The sequence below is a fragment of the Rhizophagus irregularis genome, chromosome 13 (assembly GCF_026210795.1).
Source record: "Rhizophagus irregularis chromosome 13, complete sequence".
Taxonomy (NCBI): Eukaryota; Fungi; Glomeromycota; class Glomeromycetes; order Glomerales; family Glomeraceae; genus Rhizophagus; species Rhizophagus irregularis.
The window spans coordinates 2,712,704-2,730,072 of NC_089441.1; the positions used below are offsets into that span (position 1 = coordinate 2,712,704).

Here is a 17,369-nt window from a genome sequence, read left to right on the forward strand (position 1 = left end):
AAGCTTTTAAGATTTTCGCCTACATTAATAGTTTTCTCTAGAAGATAGTAGAAATCGTCACCATTAATAGTTTTCTCTTGGATGGTAAAAATCGTCTACATTAATAGTTTTCTCTAGAAGATGGTAAAAATCATCACCGCTAAAATAACTCTACTTAAAAGTCTTATCGGTATTTTCCGTGAAAAACGTTCATAATAATTACATCATTTGATTGTTTATACCTCACAATTACGTAATTACTTCATCGACAAAATAAATCAATCTCGTCTACCGTTATATGGTTTAGATTTTAAACGGATTATCGGTAATCGTTTTGAATGCAATAATTCCCCCCTTTTAAATTTTATTGTCGGGTTCATTCACAAAAAAGGCACATAATCTAGAAAACTTTTGAAACAATACACAAATGTTTTAAAATAGTTGTTACATCCCATGTATCAAATCAACGTCTATAATAACAATGCAGAATCAGAACCGCTTAATACTTTTACGATGGTCCATAATTAGCTTTTTAAAAGTTTTAAAAATATTTTAAATACTTAAATAGTTACCATTCGTTAATTTATTATATGTATGATTAAATGAATGGTGCAAGCTTTTCTAAAATTATCTAATAAAGTTTTTGATTTGCAACGTTACAGTAATAATGACAATCCGGCACATGATTTCAAACATTGCATCGATCCGCATATCCATATACCATGACAATTCTACTACATCCCCTTTTTAAGTTGTTTTTCATTAAATAATAATTTATTATTACGCGAATGAAAAGAAATAAAATGTAATAAAATAATAATAAAATCATAAAATAAAATTCTCAGATTATATAACAATAATGATCCCTTTATAAATCCAAATATATTTTTGGAATTTTAAAAGAATTTTTTTGGTTTTATTTTTATTTTTATTTTATTTTATTTTTTTTTTATGAAAATAAAAATAAAAAAAGACTTCATAATATATATGATTTTCTGGTCAAAGAAAATTCTTTGTGTATCTTAAGAAGGTTACTTTTTTGAATAAATACATTTATGTATTAAACATTTTTGGCGTATCGGATCTCGGCTATTTCGGCTTATCACCGATGGTTTTTTAAGGAAATTTAATCATTTTTTTCTATGATTCAATAGAGTTAATTTCACCAATAATTAATCATTACATGTATTTTTTTGTTGGTCATTTTTCAAGTAAACCAAGGATCATTCTTTAAATCTTTTCTTTATTTATTGAAATTCACGTGATTCAATAAAAACTAACCGAAACATCCATAGTAGTGACCAGGATCGACAAAAGAAAGTTTAATTGGTTTATTTACTTTTTTATTTTGGGCATCACGCACACGTGTCTTTTTTTAGTTTTCTAATTTTCTAAAATAGTATTTATAGTACTTGCACGCAATACCACGTTCGTCAACTTAACAATAAGGACTTTCCAGGAATAAACACCCTCTAGGAGATACATAGTGAATACATAGTGAATACATAGTGGATACATGGTGGATACATAGTGGATATATAGTGTATACATAGTGGATAACATATTATAACGCGTAGACATAACAACTGCGGGATTATTTTTAATACATACGTAATATAATAATTTTTTACGCCAAAACAAAAAAAAAAAATTTTTTTTGTTGTTTCATATATCAAAAAGGGAATTACAGTAGTTACTACTATATAGATGGGGTTAAAAATTTATTAAGAATGCAGAGTAACAAGATAAAACAAAGAAAATTGAAATTTAAAAACAAAAAACATTGATCAAATGACTTTCTTTAATAAATTAATATTTTGCATATGTTTATTTATTTAGATCAAAGAGCGAATTAAATCTTTGAATATAAGATAATTTTGATCTTTTTTTTTATAATACAATTATTTCTTTTTTTTTTTTTTTTTGAAGTTTTATTTTATTGCAGATTATCAAAAAAAAGCTTTCACCAATATAGAATCAAAATCCATGGAATTTCCAATTAAAGGAATTTTGATAAGATAAGATTATATTTTCAATCAGGAAAATCAAAGATAAGAAAAAAGAACTTGTTTTTAAGTAACGCCTTTTTACATAAATATACTTTTTAAAATGAAACAATTTTTTTTTTGCTTATTAATGTAACAGATAACATATACTTTATAAAATATAAAAAATACACAGTAACGAATTATTGAAATGGTGATGTCAAAATGAATAGGTCATATGCACGCACATTACATATTTACTAGAACTTACTATACATTATAATAAATTATATACCCCGTTGTGCTACATTACAACATTGGCCACATGACTTACCATGTAGGGCGTTATATATAAATTATAAATATATATTACATACTACCCAGTTTCATTACAAGTTGTTTATATTGTGTTCATCATAATCTTGACAGAAAAAAAAAATATTTTGTTACTCCACCACACATACTTTTTTTTAGTACCACTTTCTAACCCCACTACCCCAATTTTTATATATGATTTTTTTTTACATAAATAAGCTTCATTTTCCTTTTACTTGGTCGCTTAAAACATTTGAAATATCACTTTTTTTAGTCCACCTTTCCAACTTATCCTAATAAAAATCACACATCATAAAATAAAATTTTCCATATAAACTATGCCATCACATTACGTTTATGTTCCATTTCTAGTCTTATGTGCGCCACTCATTATTAGCGTTTTAGGAACTTTTACATTGTTCGCGATATTAACTTCTTCCTTGGCCTTATTTGTTATATCGATCCGTCTAGGATTTCTGGCCGTGGAATTTTCTGGTGGTGTCGTATTTGACTTTATAAAATGGGGTATAAATAAATTATCACTTGAAAGAGGTCCTCAAAAGAATACAAAGATTACTATTAAAGACACCATTCATAATAAACAAAGGAAACATATTCTAAAATCAACAAAAACAACGATTTATAATTCTAACGGATCTGGAAATAATTATGTTAGTAATGACGATTATTTTATGATGTCCATGATTAATAACAAGAGACCAAATGGAAGGAGGGCTAGAAGTGATTATATATAAGAAAAAAAAAAAGAGACAATTTTTTTTTTTATTATTAAATAATATTTTTATATAATATAATAACAAATGAAAAATTACATTTTTTTAAAAAAAAGCGGGTTCTTTGATTTTCGTTTTAAAACAGGGTTTTAAAAGTTATATAGCATTGCTTTTTTTTTTTTAATATTTCACTTTGCAATTTTCCCTTTTTCCTTTATATATATATTTTTATATATATCAAGAATTTTTTTCCTTTTTTTCCTTTCATTGTATAAATTTGAAAAATCATTTGTATACATTTGTAGTATTGCATATTTCTCTTAGATTTTTTTTTTTTATTTTTTTTTTTTAAAAAAAAAATTACCAAATAAATAATAAATAAATAAATAAATGAGTCTTGCAATTTTTGCATTAATAACGTTTAGTTAAAAAAAAAAAGAACAAGTTTCGAATGAAAAAACAAGTTTTAAGAAATGAAATATTACATAACAAAAAAAATAATTTCCGAGGGATATATTTTTTTTTGTGTAAACCACTAAACTACATTCATCTTTGAGATCCACTTAAGGTGAAACAAAAACCTCATCAAAAAAAAATTTACATTTTTTATAAATAAAATTCGACTTTGTCATTTACTATTTATAAAATTAATAATCGGGAATAAATAACAATGAAAAAAATATGCGTATTTAATGAAACGGGAAAAAAAAATTCATCAAAATTCATCGAAACGAAATGAAAAAAAAAAAATTTTTTTTTCATTACGTACAAAAAGAAATAATAGAAGATTTTTGATGAAAAAAACATTTCATCATATACATTGTAGATCATTACCATAAATATAATCAATAAAATGAAAGTAAATATTTTTCTAAATAAAGAAAATAAAGAATAGTAAATACTGATTCTTTATTATTCTATCTTGTTTTAAAACTTGTTATTCCAATGGTGTGATGATTTTTTTTTAATATATATTATTTTGCCGCTTTATTATCCGAAATGTCATTTCTGCACTTCTGCACAAAAAAAAATAAAGTTTTTTTTTTGTGTTGCAAAAATGATTTGATAATCGATATGTGTGTAATGTCACGGATATGTGTAATGTGTGCACATGATTTATAAATAGTCATAAAACTTTTTTTTTTATTTTCTTTATTTATCTATTTAAATGTATTTTTATAAAGAGATAACGATTGAAAAAACTTTTTCTATTCTGTAAATGTTATCGGATTAATATTTTTTTTATTATTATAAATTTTTCCATTTGTAAATGTTACCGGATTAATAATAATTATTATTAATAATAATAATATTATTATTATTCTTTTTTCTTTTTTCTTTTTCTAAATTATGAAATCAAAGTGTTACGATACAGAAAAATTAGCGGAATTACGGTAAAACCTAATTTTTGTAAAACATATTTCTTAAAGTACTTTACCCAGTTGCCGAATTTCCGAAAATATTTTTTATTCATTGATACAACTTTTAAAGGGAACTTAGAATTGAGTTAGGCGTATAGATAACAGTGGCATAGAAAAACTACAATAAGGCTTAGTAAATGATAACAATCAAAAAGCCACTTTTTTACTTATCTGTTGGGCTGTAAACCTGTAATTCTTGTAAGTAAAAAAAATTAAATGACTATAAATATCAGAAAGTTAACATTCACTTAATTAATCCATTTTCAATCCAAAAAAAATATTGAAAAGAAGGCAAGAAAGATTTTGTCATAAATAATTTAGTTTCATATGTACATATTTATTTTAAAGTCAGTCAAAAATGTCGTTTCATATATTAGTTAATTATTTATTTTATTTATGATATTTTTTGAGTTAATTTTTAATTATTTTTTTGTTATTTTTAAAAATAAATTCTATAATGGGATGTGGTTCCTGACACAACCTTGTAATATATCATAATTATAACTCAGCCGAGCCAACAAACATTTGAAGGGGGGAAAGTAAGTACGGAAAAATATAAATTCGATGATTTTTTTTCACTAAAATAGTACATTACAATTTGGTCATACTCTATTGATAAATTACCGTGGCAAAATTTTCTTTTCGGTAATAATAAACCTTATATTCATATGAAACCAATCATAGTAAATGGGGTGGGGTGAACGGTTCGGTTCCTTTTTGGTTCCTTTTACTATACAACTTCTCGAGTATGGAAGTATGGAACGGGATCTGTAATTAGAAAGTCGGGTACGCCAATTACGTTTCAAACCTGTTCACAACAGATCTTGATTTTGAGTGGCCAAAGTTAAAGTTTTTAACAAAGACCAAATTTTTATCTCCCTCCTTTTTTTAGCTAATTTAATCTGATCATCTAGTCTGAGTGGTGTCTCGGTTTCAATTTAGAATTGAAGATCTAATACGTTGTAGTAAGAAGTAAGACCATACAATATGATAAACAACCCCGTTACTGTTACTTCACATTCTATACCCCGATTAATCATACTGAAATCTATTTAAGGTAAAGTATGTATACAACGACAACGACTCAACGAGAGAAACAAATGGACAAAGATATAAAGTTTTAAATAACAAAAAGACAGTAATAAATTATCGAGATCAATCGCATTGATACAATATGTGTTTTATATATTAACTTTTAAAATTTTTTTTATTTGATTTGCTTTATTACAAAGGAAGAAAAAAAAAACTTTCGACAACCCGTAAAGTTATCCCCAAAAAAAAATACTTTAAACTACAATTACATTTACATTTATAATTATAACTACTTTTAAAATAAAAAAATATATATATATTACATTGTCCTTTTTATTAAGAAAAAAAATAAAGATATCATTTAAATGAATCCATATTGTTTATCATTATTTTTTTCCTTTGATAAAATACTTTCAATATCACTAGCTCTAACAATTTTTTTATTATCTGCTAAATTGTTATCACTATTATCCGGAGTAATTTTACCAGTAAAAGCAAATGATTGATGACGAATTGAGGGTGGTGTTAACGATTCATTACTTTTTCTTACGTAATTGTTAGAAGTAGTAGATTTTTCTTTCATGTTTTCCTCTTCTTGATCAGATTGAATTTGGATAGCAGGAAATAGGTAAATTTCATTGTCATTATCATAGCTATATGTAAAATAATATATATCATTTGGATCAACTAAAATAGGTTGAGATTGTTGTTTACTTTTTCTTATCCCTTGACTTAATCTTGATTGACTACTCATTCTTTCCTTGTTATTAAAACCATTCATATTTAAATTACTTAATCTACTAATTTTGTTTATTCCAAAGTTATTGATTTGTTCAGAATCTCGTGGTGCTAAATTGTTGCTACTACTACGATTTATAGGATATGTAGATGTAACAGGTGAAGCGCAACGTGATAACGTGAGACTGTTAAAGTATTCTAGCAAAGCACCGCCAAAATCTTGTGTAGTTCTTCGTTTACCATTTAGTTTATCAAGAGAACTTAAAAGCATTTTTTCATCATATTCTACATAAGAATATCTAACTTCTTCCTCTTCATAAATATCGGAATTGGTATTCTTGTGTACTATTACTGGAGGAAGTGATGGTGGCATGGAATTTACTTTTGTTGATGATGTAAATGATGAATATGTTGGTGAAGGTATTCTAATCAAAATTTCATCTTGTTGATTATAATCTTGTTGGTCATTTATTTGAAGATTTAATTGTTGTGGGTAACTTTGTCTTTGCTGTTGATTTTGTAATTGTTCTTGTTGTTGGTTTTGTACTTGTCGTTGTTGTGAATGACCTTGACCTTGAAGATAAAATTGATCAATGAACGATCCAGGTGATGGTTGATTTTTATATTCTTGCAATCTATCTACACCCTTTTCGTTGATGAAAGAAAATGAACGGAAAGAGTCACCAACTCCATTATTAACAACAACATCATCATTATTAATAAATAATTTAATATTAACCAATAATTTTTGTGTACAGATTGATGTTAATACTAATAATGGTGTTGTATTTATATATTTTCTCAAATAATTTTTTCCGTCAATAATAAATATAATATTAATGGCTTGTGAAAATGCTATTAATGAGAAATACATGAAACCCTATTAATCACGCGTTGAAGCGCAGTAACAAAAAAAAAGAGAGAGAAGGTCCACGTTACGTTAGTTAATGTTTTTTTTTAAAAAAAAAAAAATTTAAAATGTGAATGAGGTAATACTAACATCGTCAAATAAAATTCTACGCCAGTATCTTCTTTTACTATAATAATGTAAATTTTTTGTAGAATGTAATGAATAACCAACAAAAATCCAAATAATCCAACAATAAATCATCAACATTATAAACCCAATTGAAAAAAATCCTGAAAATAGTTTTATTTTATTATTTCCTTCCAATGCACTCATAAGGTAACAATTTCCATCCAATTTATTATTAACATCAACTGCACCAATTCCTAATACATTCATCATTTGAAATATTACGGTCAATATTGCCAATAAAAATAATGAAATCGCAAGGTAGGGTCTTTTTGGATAAAATATCCTAAATCTAATTAATAGTATAAAACAGTGAAATGTTGTACATACGGCGAAAAAACCTTGTTGCAATAATATTAATATAGTACATGATAATTGTGTATGTGATGTATAATGTAAAAACATCAATGTTATTACACAATATATTATCGTCGTAAATCTAAAAAAGAAGTTAAAATACAATTAGTTTTATTATAAAAATATTGGTTGCATTATATACTTTTCTTAAAAGTTAACAATTACTTACTTTTCAAGAAAGAAGCAGACAATTTCGGGAACACTCCATAATTTAGTTTTATACCATTTTATATCTTTACTTAAACTACATACAATTAATTCATAAAAATATATCGCTATAGCGCAACTAGCATATATTTGTAAACCACGAAATTCTGACATCAATATAGCAGCGTTTTCGGGGATTGAGTAAATCGGTACTGCCGTCAAATTATTATTAGATCCCATATTATTAATATTTTTCAAATGAAAAGAAAATTAAAAGGTTGGATAAAAAAAAAAAAATGAAGTAAAAACTGATTATTATTTTATTTTATTTATTTTTATATTAATTTTTATAATTTTTTGTAAGGGAAAATCCAGCCCTTTTCTATTTCGTTTTGTTTTATAAAAAATAAAAATAATAAAATAAAATGACAGACTTTTCCAAAAAGTCTGTATCAGTTTAAGTAAAGACGCTTTTATCAAAAAAACGCTCTTTTCTAATTAATCGAATAAGAGGATATCAAATCCACTTGAATTGAACCTCCCACCCGAAATAAAAAAAAAATGAAAATGTTCCAACTGAAAAATGGAAACAGGCGCCCTCTATTTTATATCAAACAATTATAGTTTAATAATAGTATATAATGAACTTTTATAATACTCATTTGTATAATAGAGTGTCGATTATTAAAAAAAAAATTATATTGTTTTGAAACCCATTCTAGGTAACTGTAACTAATTTATGACTTAACCTTATAAATAAACCAAAAAAAAACAATATGATTTTTATCGTTGTTTTAATATTTGCATGTAACGTTGTTTCGGTTCCTTCTTTATTGCATTTTGCATATCAGTGTAGTATGGTTTCTTTCAGTTGCCGTAGTCTTTATTGAAAATCGGTTTGTTCATTCTAAAAATATATTTATTCTTTATAAAAGGGGATCGTAGCATCGTTAACGAATAATGATCGTACGTTATTGTAACACCACGTAATTTGACATACTACCCTGTTAGAAAGTCAAACACTAACATAATATGATGTAACCCAAGGAGAATACCAAGAAAAAATTAACCGATTCCATAGTTCCAAGCCATAAAACTTCCATATAAGGGGTTCATCTAAATTATGAAACGGTAAAATTCTGGGAAGGAACTTTCGAACAATATACCGTATGTATAAATATAGTTAAAACACCAGCGTTAACTATTGTTTGTAAACTTGATTTAGAATATGTTGCATGCGTTGCATGCATAAAACGCATAAAACGGAAAAAGCAGTAGGGATTTTCGGTAAGATCTTAATCTGAAATAGTTTTCTGACCAACATTCCCTTTTGTTTCATATATTTAGTTATTATTCTTTCAAATACGAAGATTTTATTGGAGTTATAAATTTATTTATTTTTTTTTTTAAGGTTTTATACAAGTAAAGAATTGTTAAACTAATCATGTGAAAACCTGCTTAATGAGGTATTTGGCATAAACAATTATTAATTACTAATATTTGGAATTATGTGTATTTGCCGCAATAATCTTTGATTTAATTTTAAGGAAATAAAAAACTATGTTTAATAAAATATATTTCATATAACTAATATAAGTAATTAATAATTATTTTTTTTTTTTTATTGAACACTGAATTAACGAGTAATGGTCACTTGATAAGAATGTTCTGACTAGAACTTAATTCTTTTTCCATCTAATCTGAAACCTTTATAGACTTTATTTAAGGATTGGGTTTCATTATGCAATTCGTTCTTAAATTCAGCCGTTGGGAATTAGTAATTGGACATTGCAAGCGAAAGCGAAAAAGAAAGCAGGATTTAAGTTATACAGTTTGATCTTGGTACATAATTATACAGATATTATACTGGATATTTTGATATAACGATAACAGATAAAATAACTGATTAACGATGCATATTTTCGAGATAACAATAGTCTTTTAAGATATACCATCATATTTGGAGGTCGACTGTATGATTAAGCAGATAGAGTCACGTAGTGTTACAGTAGAATTAAAAAGAAAAAAGATTCCAATTTACTTCTAAGGGTCACAATGTTTACATTACGTTCTAAAATATATAATTTCATTTACGAATCAACAATCTACATTTAGATTAAGTATTTATGTTTTTTGCTTTTTAACATTCAATTGGTTAAATATTTAGTTATCAAGCAGTTGGTTAAACAGGTTTTTAACTAATCAATATTAGGTTTATATATGTTAATAATTTGGGATCTATGATTTAGGATTTAAATTAACATTAAAGATTTTGATCTTAACAATTTAGTATTGATAAGTGGTAACTAATGTTAAAAAAACATCCGAGATTGAAATATTTAAAAAATTTAAAATTCGATTCTTGACCATAATAGTTATCACACAGCAATTTTAATTCACATTATCATACTTCACTTAATGTGTTTTTTTATATTTATAAGAACATTTTTGATTCAATCAATTCAATTAAATAAATATTATTAAGATCTATTTAAAAAAAAAATTCTGAATCCAGATAGAAACTAGATATTTTTAAATCTATCTGGATAACAGTTTATACTTACAGATGAAATCTTTTATTACAATAGTAATAATAAAGTTTGCATAGCTTGAACTGATAACCTCCTTAGTCCTTACCTTTATATACAGAATAATTTTTAAGGAACTTTAAATAAAATGATGGAATAATATATATATTCACTTATTTAAAGATAAACATATAATTGGGCAAACATGGCATAGTGCTTTTATCTTTATTAATTATATTAAAAATGTTATCAATTAATCAAATTACAATAAAAGAAACAATAAAAAATAAACTAACTAAAAATTAAGTTATATAGTCTCCCAAAAAGTGATAAAAGTAAAAATAAAAATCTAAATTAAAGATAATTATTACAAATATACTAACACTTTTTAGATCATCATATAATTGGTAATTTGGTATATACAGTAATATTTAATAGGTAATATATAACATTATTTATTTTACCATATCTTTTATTCTTTCCTTTTTGTTATCTATAATTATTTAGTTTTATTATGAAAGATTTCTTGTATAGTGCAAAACCTTTATACTCAACTACTTATATATAGTAACAATTGATTGATTATAAATTTCCAAAAAAAAATTTTTTTATATTAAAGTAAAAATTTAACTGATAATTTTTATAAATATGATCATTAGCTATAAAAATTATCTTATTTTTTTTTTTTGAATAAATTTTAGTTAGTAATTTAAATATACTGATCAAATTTAGTTAAAATTAAAATTAGTTTAAATTTTTGCATCACAGATTTTTTTTTAACCATATTTAATGTAATATTAATTGTTATTATACTTCAGATTTTTTTTCAATATGTCAAGAAGAAAAAAAAGTTCTAAAATTGTAAAAAAAAAATTCAATGAACAAAATTGTTTAAGTATAGGTTAATTTAATGTTATAAATAATGATTATATATATACCACCAAGTGAATATTTAAAAGACAATTCAGATGATAAATTTATAAACAAAAGAATTCAAAAACTAAGTACAGTCAACCCTTCATCAGGAAATTTGTTTAGGCGTAATTTAGTGTAATATTTCGGAGGTGGTGTAAAATTTCAAAATATTATACTAAAAACATAATATTACAAAAGTTTACACTTTTAAATTTGAATAATTACAGTAATTTAAGAATATCTCGCTATTTACTGATCCAATCAAAATGATCTATAGCTCATTGGAATCAGCTCATCAAGACGAATCGAATGGTAGTAAAATCGCATTTCTACAGTTGATAGAACGCTTTCACAGGTTAAAATCGAGGCTATCAGTTGCATATCGGGTACCAGATATATGTAGGATATGTATATGATATGTATATGATATGCAACAATTACACACATATCAGGTACCTGATATCTGTAATGTTTATGCAGAAGTTCAGTGATATATATTATAGATATCGTGCACATATTACATATATATCGGGTAGTATAATATCGGGCACATATCTTATACATGTCGTATAAATATCATATAGATATTGGTCAGTATAATATCGGACACATGTTATATAGATATCGGGTAAATATAGGATACATATCGTACATTTATCTGACAATACGATAGATAATTTTTTCATATAATATTATAATTTAATATGGGCAAAATTATAATTTCAGATTAATTTTTAATTTTAATTCGGGCTAAAGTAAAATTTTATTACACAAATTTTATTATTTTCAATTAAACTAAAAGTTTTATTGTTTTTTAATTAATAATAAAAAAGATTACAAAAAAATATATTATTCTATATAGCTATATAAATAATTAGATATCTGTTATCTACAAATAGCGCTTATTTTTATCTGTTTAATATTTAAAAGAAAGAAATAGTATTTTAGTAATAAAGATATTAGTATGAATAATGTATTCGTAAAAGAAAAAGAATAGTATTAAAAAAATGTTAGTAAAAAATGGTTAGTAATAGAAAATGTTATTAGTATGTTTAATAGTAAAATATATTAGTAAAAACAAACGTTAGTAGGTTAGAAAAAAAGAAAAGAAGTGTATAATATAAATAAAAATTAGTAAAAATATACTTTTGTAAAAAATATACTTTTGTATTTATTTCACCTCTTTTTGAAGTTTGCTGTTTAAAGAGAAAATAGATCTTGTTAATTATTTTTCTTTAATAAATAAAAAAAATAAATATTTAAATTACCTTGATGTGCGTTACTCTCATATTCTTCTGAAGATATATGATTAGATCTTCTTTTTCTTGAGTTTACTATATATAAACCAAATTAATTTTTGATTAAATTTTTTTAAAAAGAATGCTTAGATTACCTTGATATGTGTTGCTTTCAAATTCTTTTGATTTAGAGTTTTTTTTCTTGAATTCGCAGATATAGGATTACCATCTTGACGCACAGTATCAAAAAATGTCCGCCCTTGATGTGAAAGCGTACTTAGAACCACCTCGTCTCCCGACAACGAGACCAAACCGTATAGAGAGCCTCATCGGTACAAGTACCCTACAACTTCATCCCTAGGTAGTCAAAAATCTCAGGTGGTTCCAGACCACAGCGTACTACATGATTAGTCTTTGGACATGTTGGGATTTGATAAGTGAGAGAAAAAATAACTCTAGCGCCAGCGTTTTGTAAAGAATAATAAAATAATATTTTTAAGTTAGTTCTTTCTTTATTAAATTTTTGAAAAAGTTTTGTTTCTTAAAATCGTAAAAAAATTCTGGTTGCTACAACTGACGGACAACGACAAATTGTCAGGCTACCCCGGACAAAGTAATTGGAAGGCAGAAAATGTCATAAAATATCCAGCCCTATTTCATAACATTTTCCTCCAGGCTAAAGCAAATATTACAAAAGAAATTGCAAATATATTTAACAAGCAATAGATACATGGCAGTTGAAAAATATATTCACACTTATACCACAAAGAAAGACTCAAACCACTATTGTAAAGAAAAATATGAAAAATACGCGTATATCCTATTTTCATACCTTGCTTAACAGTTCCACTATTTATTTAAAAGAGACTTTTCTCTTTTTTGTATGTGGGTAGGGGTACATTTTTTCCTTTTTTTATTCTTTTCTTTTGTATATGGTAGATGAGTACGTCTTACTATATTAAATATATAAACTAAAGTGCCAAAGTATTATTAATATTGTAAAAGATAAGTAAAGTATACTTGGATAAAAGAGAAAAGAAGAGACGAACCGTAAAGCGTTAATAAAAGATAAGTAAGAAGAGAAAAGTGTACTATTTTTGAAAATAAACAAAAAAAATCGCGCATTAATTTTAGATATCACATGTATGTAATCAAAGCGATTTTAATTGGTTATTAATATACATGATGCATAAATGTCATGTGATTTTAGTGACCTATACAAAAGATAAAAATTATTTTACAAAAAATACGTTTCCAACCTTCCAACCAGTGTATAAAATCTGGAAAAAAAAATGTGCACACGTGCACATAAGAATTTTTTTTTTGTGCACGTCACGAACTCAATTTTTAAAAATTTTTGTGCACAAAAATGTGCACTATATTAATTTATAATATAAAATGTCCTAACTTTTAAATCCTAAATTCCTAATTATATTATAGATTTTATTTATAAAATATAATTAATTACACTAAAATGTTCCAAAAAAATGAAAAATAAATCACTATAATTATTAAATTGCCCGATCTTTAGAAGCCCAATGATTGTAAGCTGCTAAATAATTGAAATTTTTAAAATTTTGAGGGCCAGTTAAAGAAACATGTAAATGCATATTAAGAGTATCAATATGCACTCTGTTTCGAATGTTAGTTTGTTTTGATTAAATTTTGCCTAGAAAATACACGCTCCACCACAGTGTTAGAAAAAGGTATAATTAATGACAAATCAATAAGAATAATAAGATTAGGGAATTGGTTTCGGAAATGAGTAGTATTAAAGATCTTATACCAACATTCAGTAAATTTACATCCTTTGGCAAATCTATATGACGCAATTAGATTTTTAGCTAAATCCCATTCTTTCTTAACTTCTTCGTCATCAATTAATGAATGCTCATCATTATTAATTCTTTTTTTCTTTCCATAAAAATGTATAAGATCCAAAAGCTCTTCTTCACATAGTTTTGTAAAGCATTTTTATGCATTTTTATCAAGCGGCACTTCATGAGGATCAAAAATTCGTAAAGAATAATATAAATTTTCATTAGGAAATCTTTTTCACAAATTTGTAATAACTTTTTCAGCATAATGTTTAATAAAATCTAATTAACAAACATAATTGAACAAAAATTTATTAGTAATTAATTTAATAAATAAGTTAAAAATAAACTAGCCTGGCAAATCTTCAGGGTGTAATTCTAACTCATCTATTAACTTTCGCAAATGGGTACCATACTTCGGTAAGACATCTGCAGATCCAATAAAATTTGCGGTTATAGATTCATATGCCATTTCGAGTTGTGATCATAAAGAAATATAATCAAATTGAAAAACCAATATAATTTTTTTTAAAATAAAAAAAAATATCAGCAAAAAATTTCATAATAATAAGAAATTCGGTATCCACATTGCGTTAAATAAGAATTTAGCTGTATTAGATGAATTAACATCACGTTGTAATGCTTTTTGAATGGGTTCAATTATTTGGTGAAAATTGTTAATTACATTAGATCATGATAGCCATCGCGTATCACATACATTAAGAATTGTTAAATCAGAAACTTCCATATCTTCTTTGATTTTTTTTAATTCATACATTCGCTTATATGAATTAGAAAAATAAGAATAAATTCCTTTAATTATAGTTTTATAATGTGCGAAATATGGTGTTTCATTTGCAGCTTCTTCTGAAGCTAAGTGTAAGCGATGTGCAACACAATGTGTTGATGTAATAAAATTATTAAGTTTTTTTAGTTGAGTTGTAACACCATTACGAATGCCTAAGTAAAATGATAAAATATATATATATATATATATTATTAAATTATATATTTTTGATTAATTAATTATTATTTAATAATTACCTGTCATGGTTGCAGCTCTGTCACTACCAAAATGTCTTAATTTCGTTATATCCAGTTCTTTTTGAGTTATAAAAAGGTTTATTACATTCATAATTCCATCAGCCGATGCATCTGTTATTTGTGTCAATCCAAGAAAACGAAAATAGGTCCACCATTTACTAAATGTTTCGAAACTAATGCAATAGTTTTTTCAGATATAACATTTGTATTGCTTTCATCAATAAGTAAACTCTAACATGGTGATTCTTTAACCTCAGCAACAACGCTTTCTTCAACAATAATAAATATAGAAAAAAGTAATTCTCTTTCTGCAACTGCATTTTTATAAAGTGCATAATTATTAGTTGAAGATGATGAAGTTGTAATTTCAGAATGATTTTGAAGAAGAGGTGGACGAAGATTTTGGATAAAATTTTCATCCCCAGTTTGATATTGATAATTAATTTGATATGTAATTAAATCACAAAGAGATCCATAATTATTAAGTGCTATATTACGTTGTGTTAAATAATATACATTACGCATACAACAAATAATTAATGCTTGATTATGGTTCATTTGTTGCATAAAGCCTTCTTTAATTGTCAACTGATCTGAATTTTTTGCATTAATTGCTTTTATATGCCTTTCAATACAATCTTCCTTTAACCACTTCAAACCAGTAGTTGTCCACACACTAGAACTATACTATTTGCATTTTTGCATATTTTACAAAACATAACTTCTTTTCCATTTCTTTTTTCACAATATAACCATGGATATTTGAAAGGCCAAGATGGATTCCATTTAAGGTTATCTTTTTCTAAACGTGAATATTTATTTTTTTTTATTTTTATTTTTCGCCTTAAATAATCTCATTTAATTCTCCTTCACTATTAATTTCATTATCTTCAACATCACTAATTTGAATAACCTCTGTATTTTTATCATTTCGACTTCTTTTTTTTGTTGGTTTGTCAGTTTTTTTCTCTTGAGGAGTATAATTATTTAGATATTTTGTGATATCTTCCATTCTTATTACGCTTAAAAAAAAAGAAAAATTAGATTATCATATCGTTTATCTAATACGAATATATATACGATGCATATCAAATTTTTTTGTGCACAGAATAAAATTTTTTGTGCACGAAAATGGGCACTATTATTTGTGCACTATGGATAAACCACGTGTGAAAAAAAATTGGTGTATGGCAGTCTGCCAGATGATCAGTAATTGAAAGGGACCAATAAATTAATTAGCATAACGAAAACAATTTTTAAGAGCATTGGATATCATTTAAGGATCTTATAGAAAAGGCTTTAATTTTTAGCGGCGCTGAAAATTTTGATGATAGTCATGTATCAATTATTAAGTATTATTTGATTTTTGCATCAAATCATTAAGTTTAGCATTATTTGAAGACTTTTTTATTTAATATAATAATTACAAACATGCTATTATTTTATGTATTTATTATAGCTTTGAAGGATATCGGAATGTGAATTATTATTCCGTGAATGAAAATAAAAAACTCATTTATCATTATCGACTAAAAAAGGAAAAGAAATTAATAAATTTTGTATTTACGACTAAAAAAGAAAAAAAAAATTAATAAATTTTGTACTTACCATTTCGATCTTCTGTATTTAGAGTATTTGTATTTTGAGTATTCCGGCTCCCACGTGCTATAAAATAATTAAGAAAATCAATAAAAATTTATAATTTGATTAAACTTTTATACTTTACATATCATTCCTTCTGTTTCATCTGCGTTGAGTTATATTAACACCAATTGAAGCCTGTACAAACTGATCATCTAGAAACATATTAAATCATATTAAATAAAACAATTTACCTCTTTAATATAATCATTTTGTTGATTATGTAATGTTGTTAGATTTAAAAGTTCTTACCTGGTTTCTCCCAAAACCGTGTATTCATGACTTCAAAAAAATGGCACCAGCACGGCTTCTTGCCCCTCTCGGATCGTTTGCAATCACTAATAATTGATCCTAAAGTATTAAGTGTTAAATAAGTATTAATAAGTATTAAAATTACTATTACAACAAATTTTTATTAATATTTAACTCACGTGATAACCGG

General features: G+C 25.3%; 3 protein-coding genes across 3 annotated transcripts; 2 read left to right on the forward strand and 1 right to left on the reverse strand.

Moving 5' to 3' along the window:
• Positions 1–2,372: 2,372 nt before the first annotated feature.
• Positions 2,373–3,436, forward strand: OCT59_005175 (uncharacterized protein). Its single transcript, XM_025320541.2, has one exon. It carries the CDS (start codon positions 2,618–2,620, stop codon positions 3,032–3,034), a length of 417 nt encoding a protein of 138 aa, XP_025171055.1. The 5' UTR covers positions 2,373–2,617; the 3' UTR covers positions 3,035–3,436.
• Positions 3,437–4,761: 1,325 nt separating this feature from the next.
• OCT59_005176 (uncharacterized protein) lies at positions 4,762–5,834 on the forward strand (the record flags this gene model as incomplete). Its single annotated transcript, XM_066138202.1, has 4 exons — positions 4,762–4,781; positions 4,944–4,973; positions 5,119–5,220; positions 5,327–5,834. The coding sequence occupies 3 exons, from the start codon at positions 4,762–4,764 to the stop codon at positions 5,210–5,212; spliced, it is 144 nt and encodes a 47-aa protein (XP_065997370.1). The 3' UTR covers positions 5,213–5,220; positions 5,327–5,834.
• OCT59_005177 (uncharacterized protein) lies at positions 5,614–8,317 on the reverse strand. Its single transcript, XM_025320540.2, has 3 exons — positions 7,767–8,317; positions 7,205–7,679; positions 5,614–7,084 (listed from the first exon to the last, which is right to left on the reverse strand). The coding sequence occupies exons 1-3, from the start codon at positions 7,982–7,984 to the stop codon at positions 5,828–5,830; spliced, it is 1,950 nt and encodes a 649-aa protein (XP_025171054.2). The 5' UTR covers positions 7,985–8,317; the 3' UTR covers positions 5,614–5,827.
• Between the last annotated feature and the right edge of the window lie 9,052 nt (positions 8,318–17,369).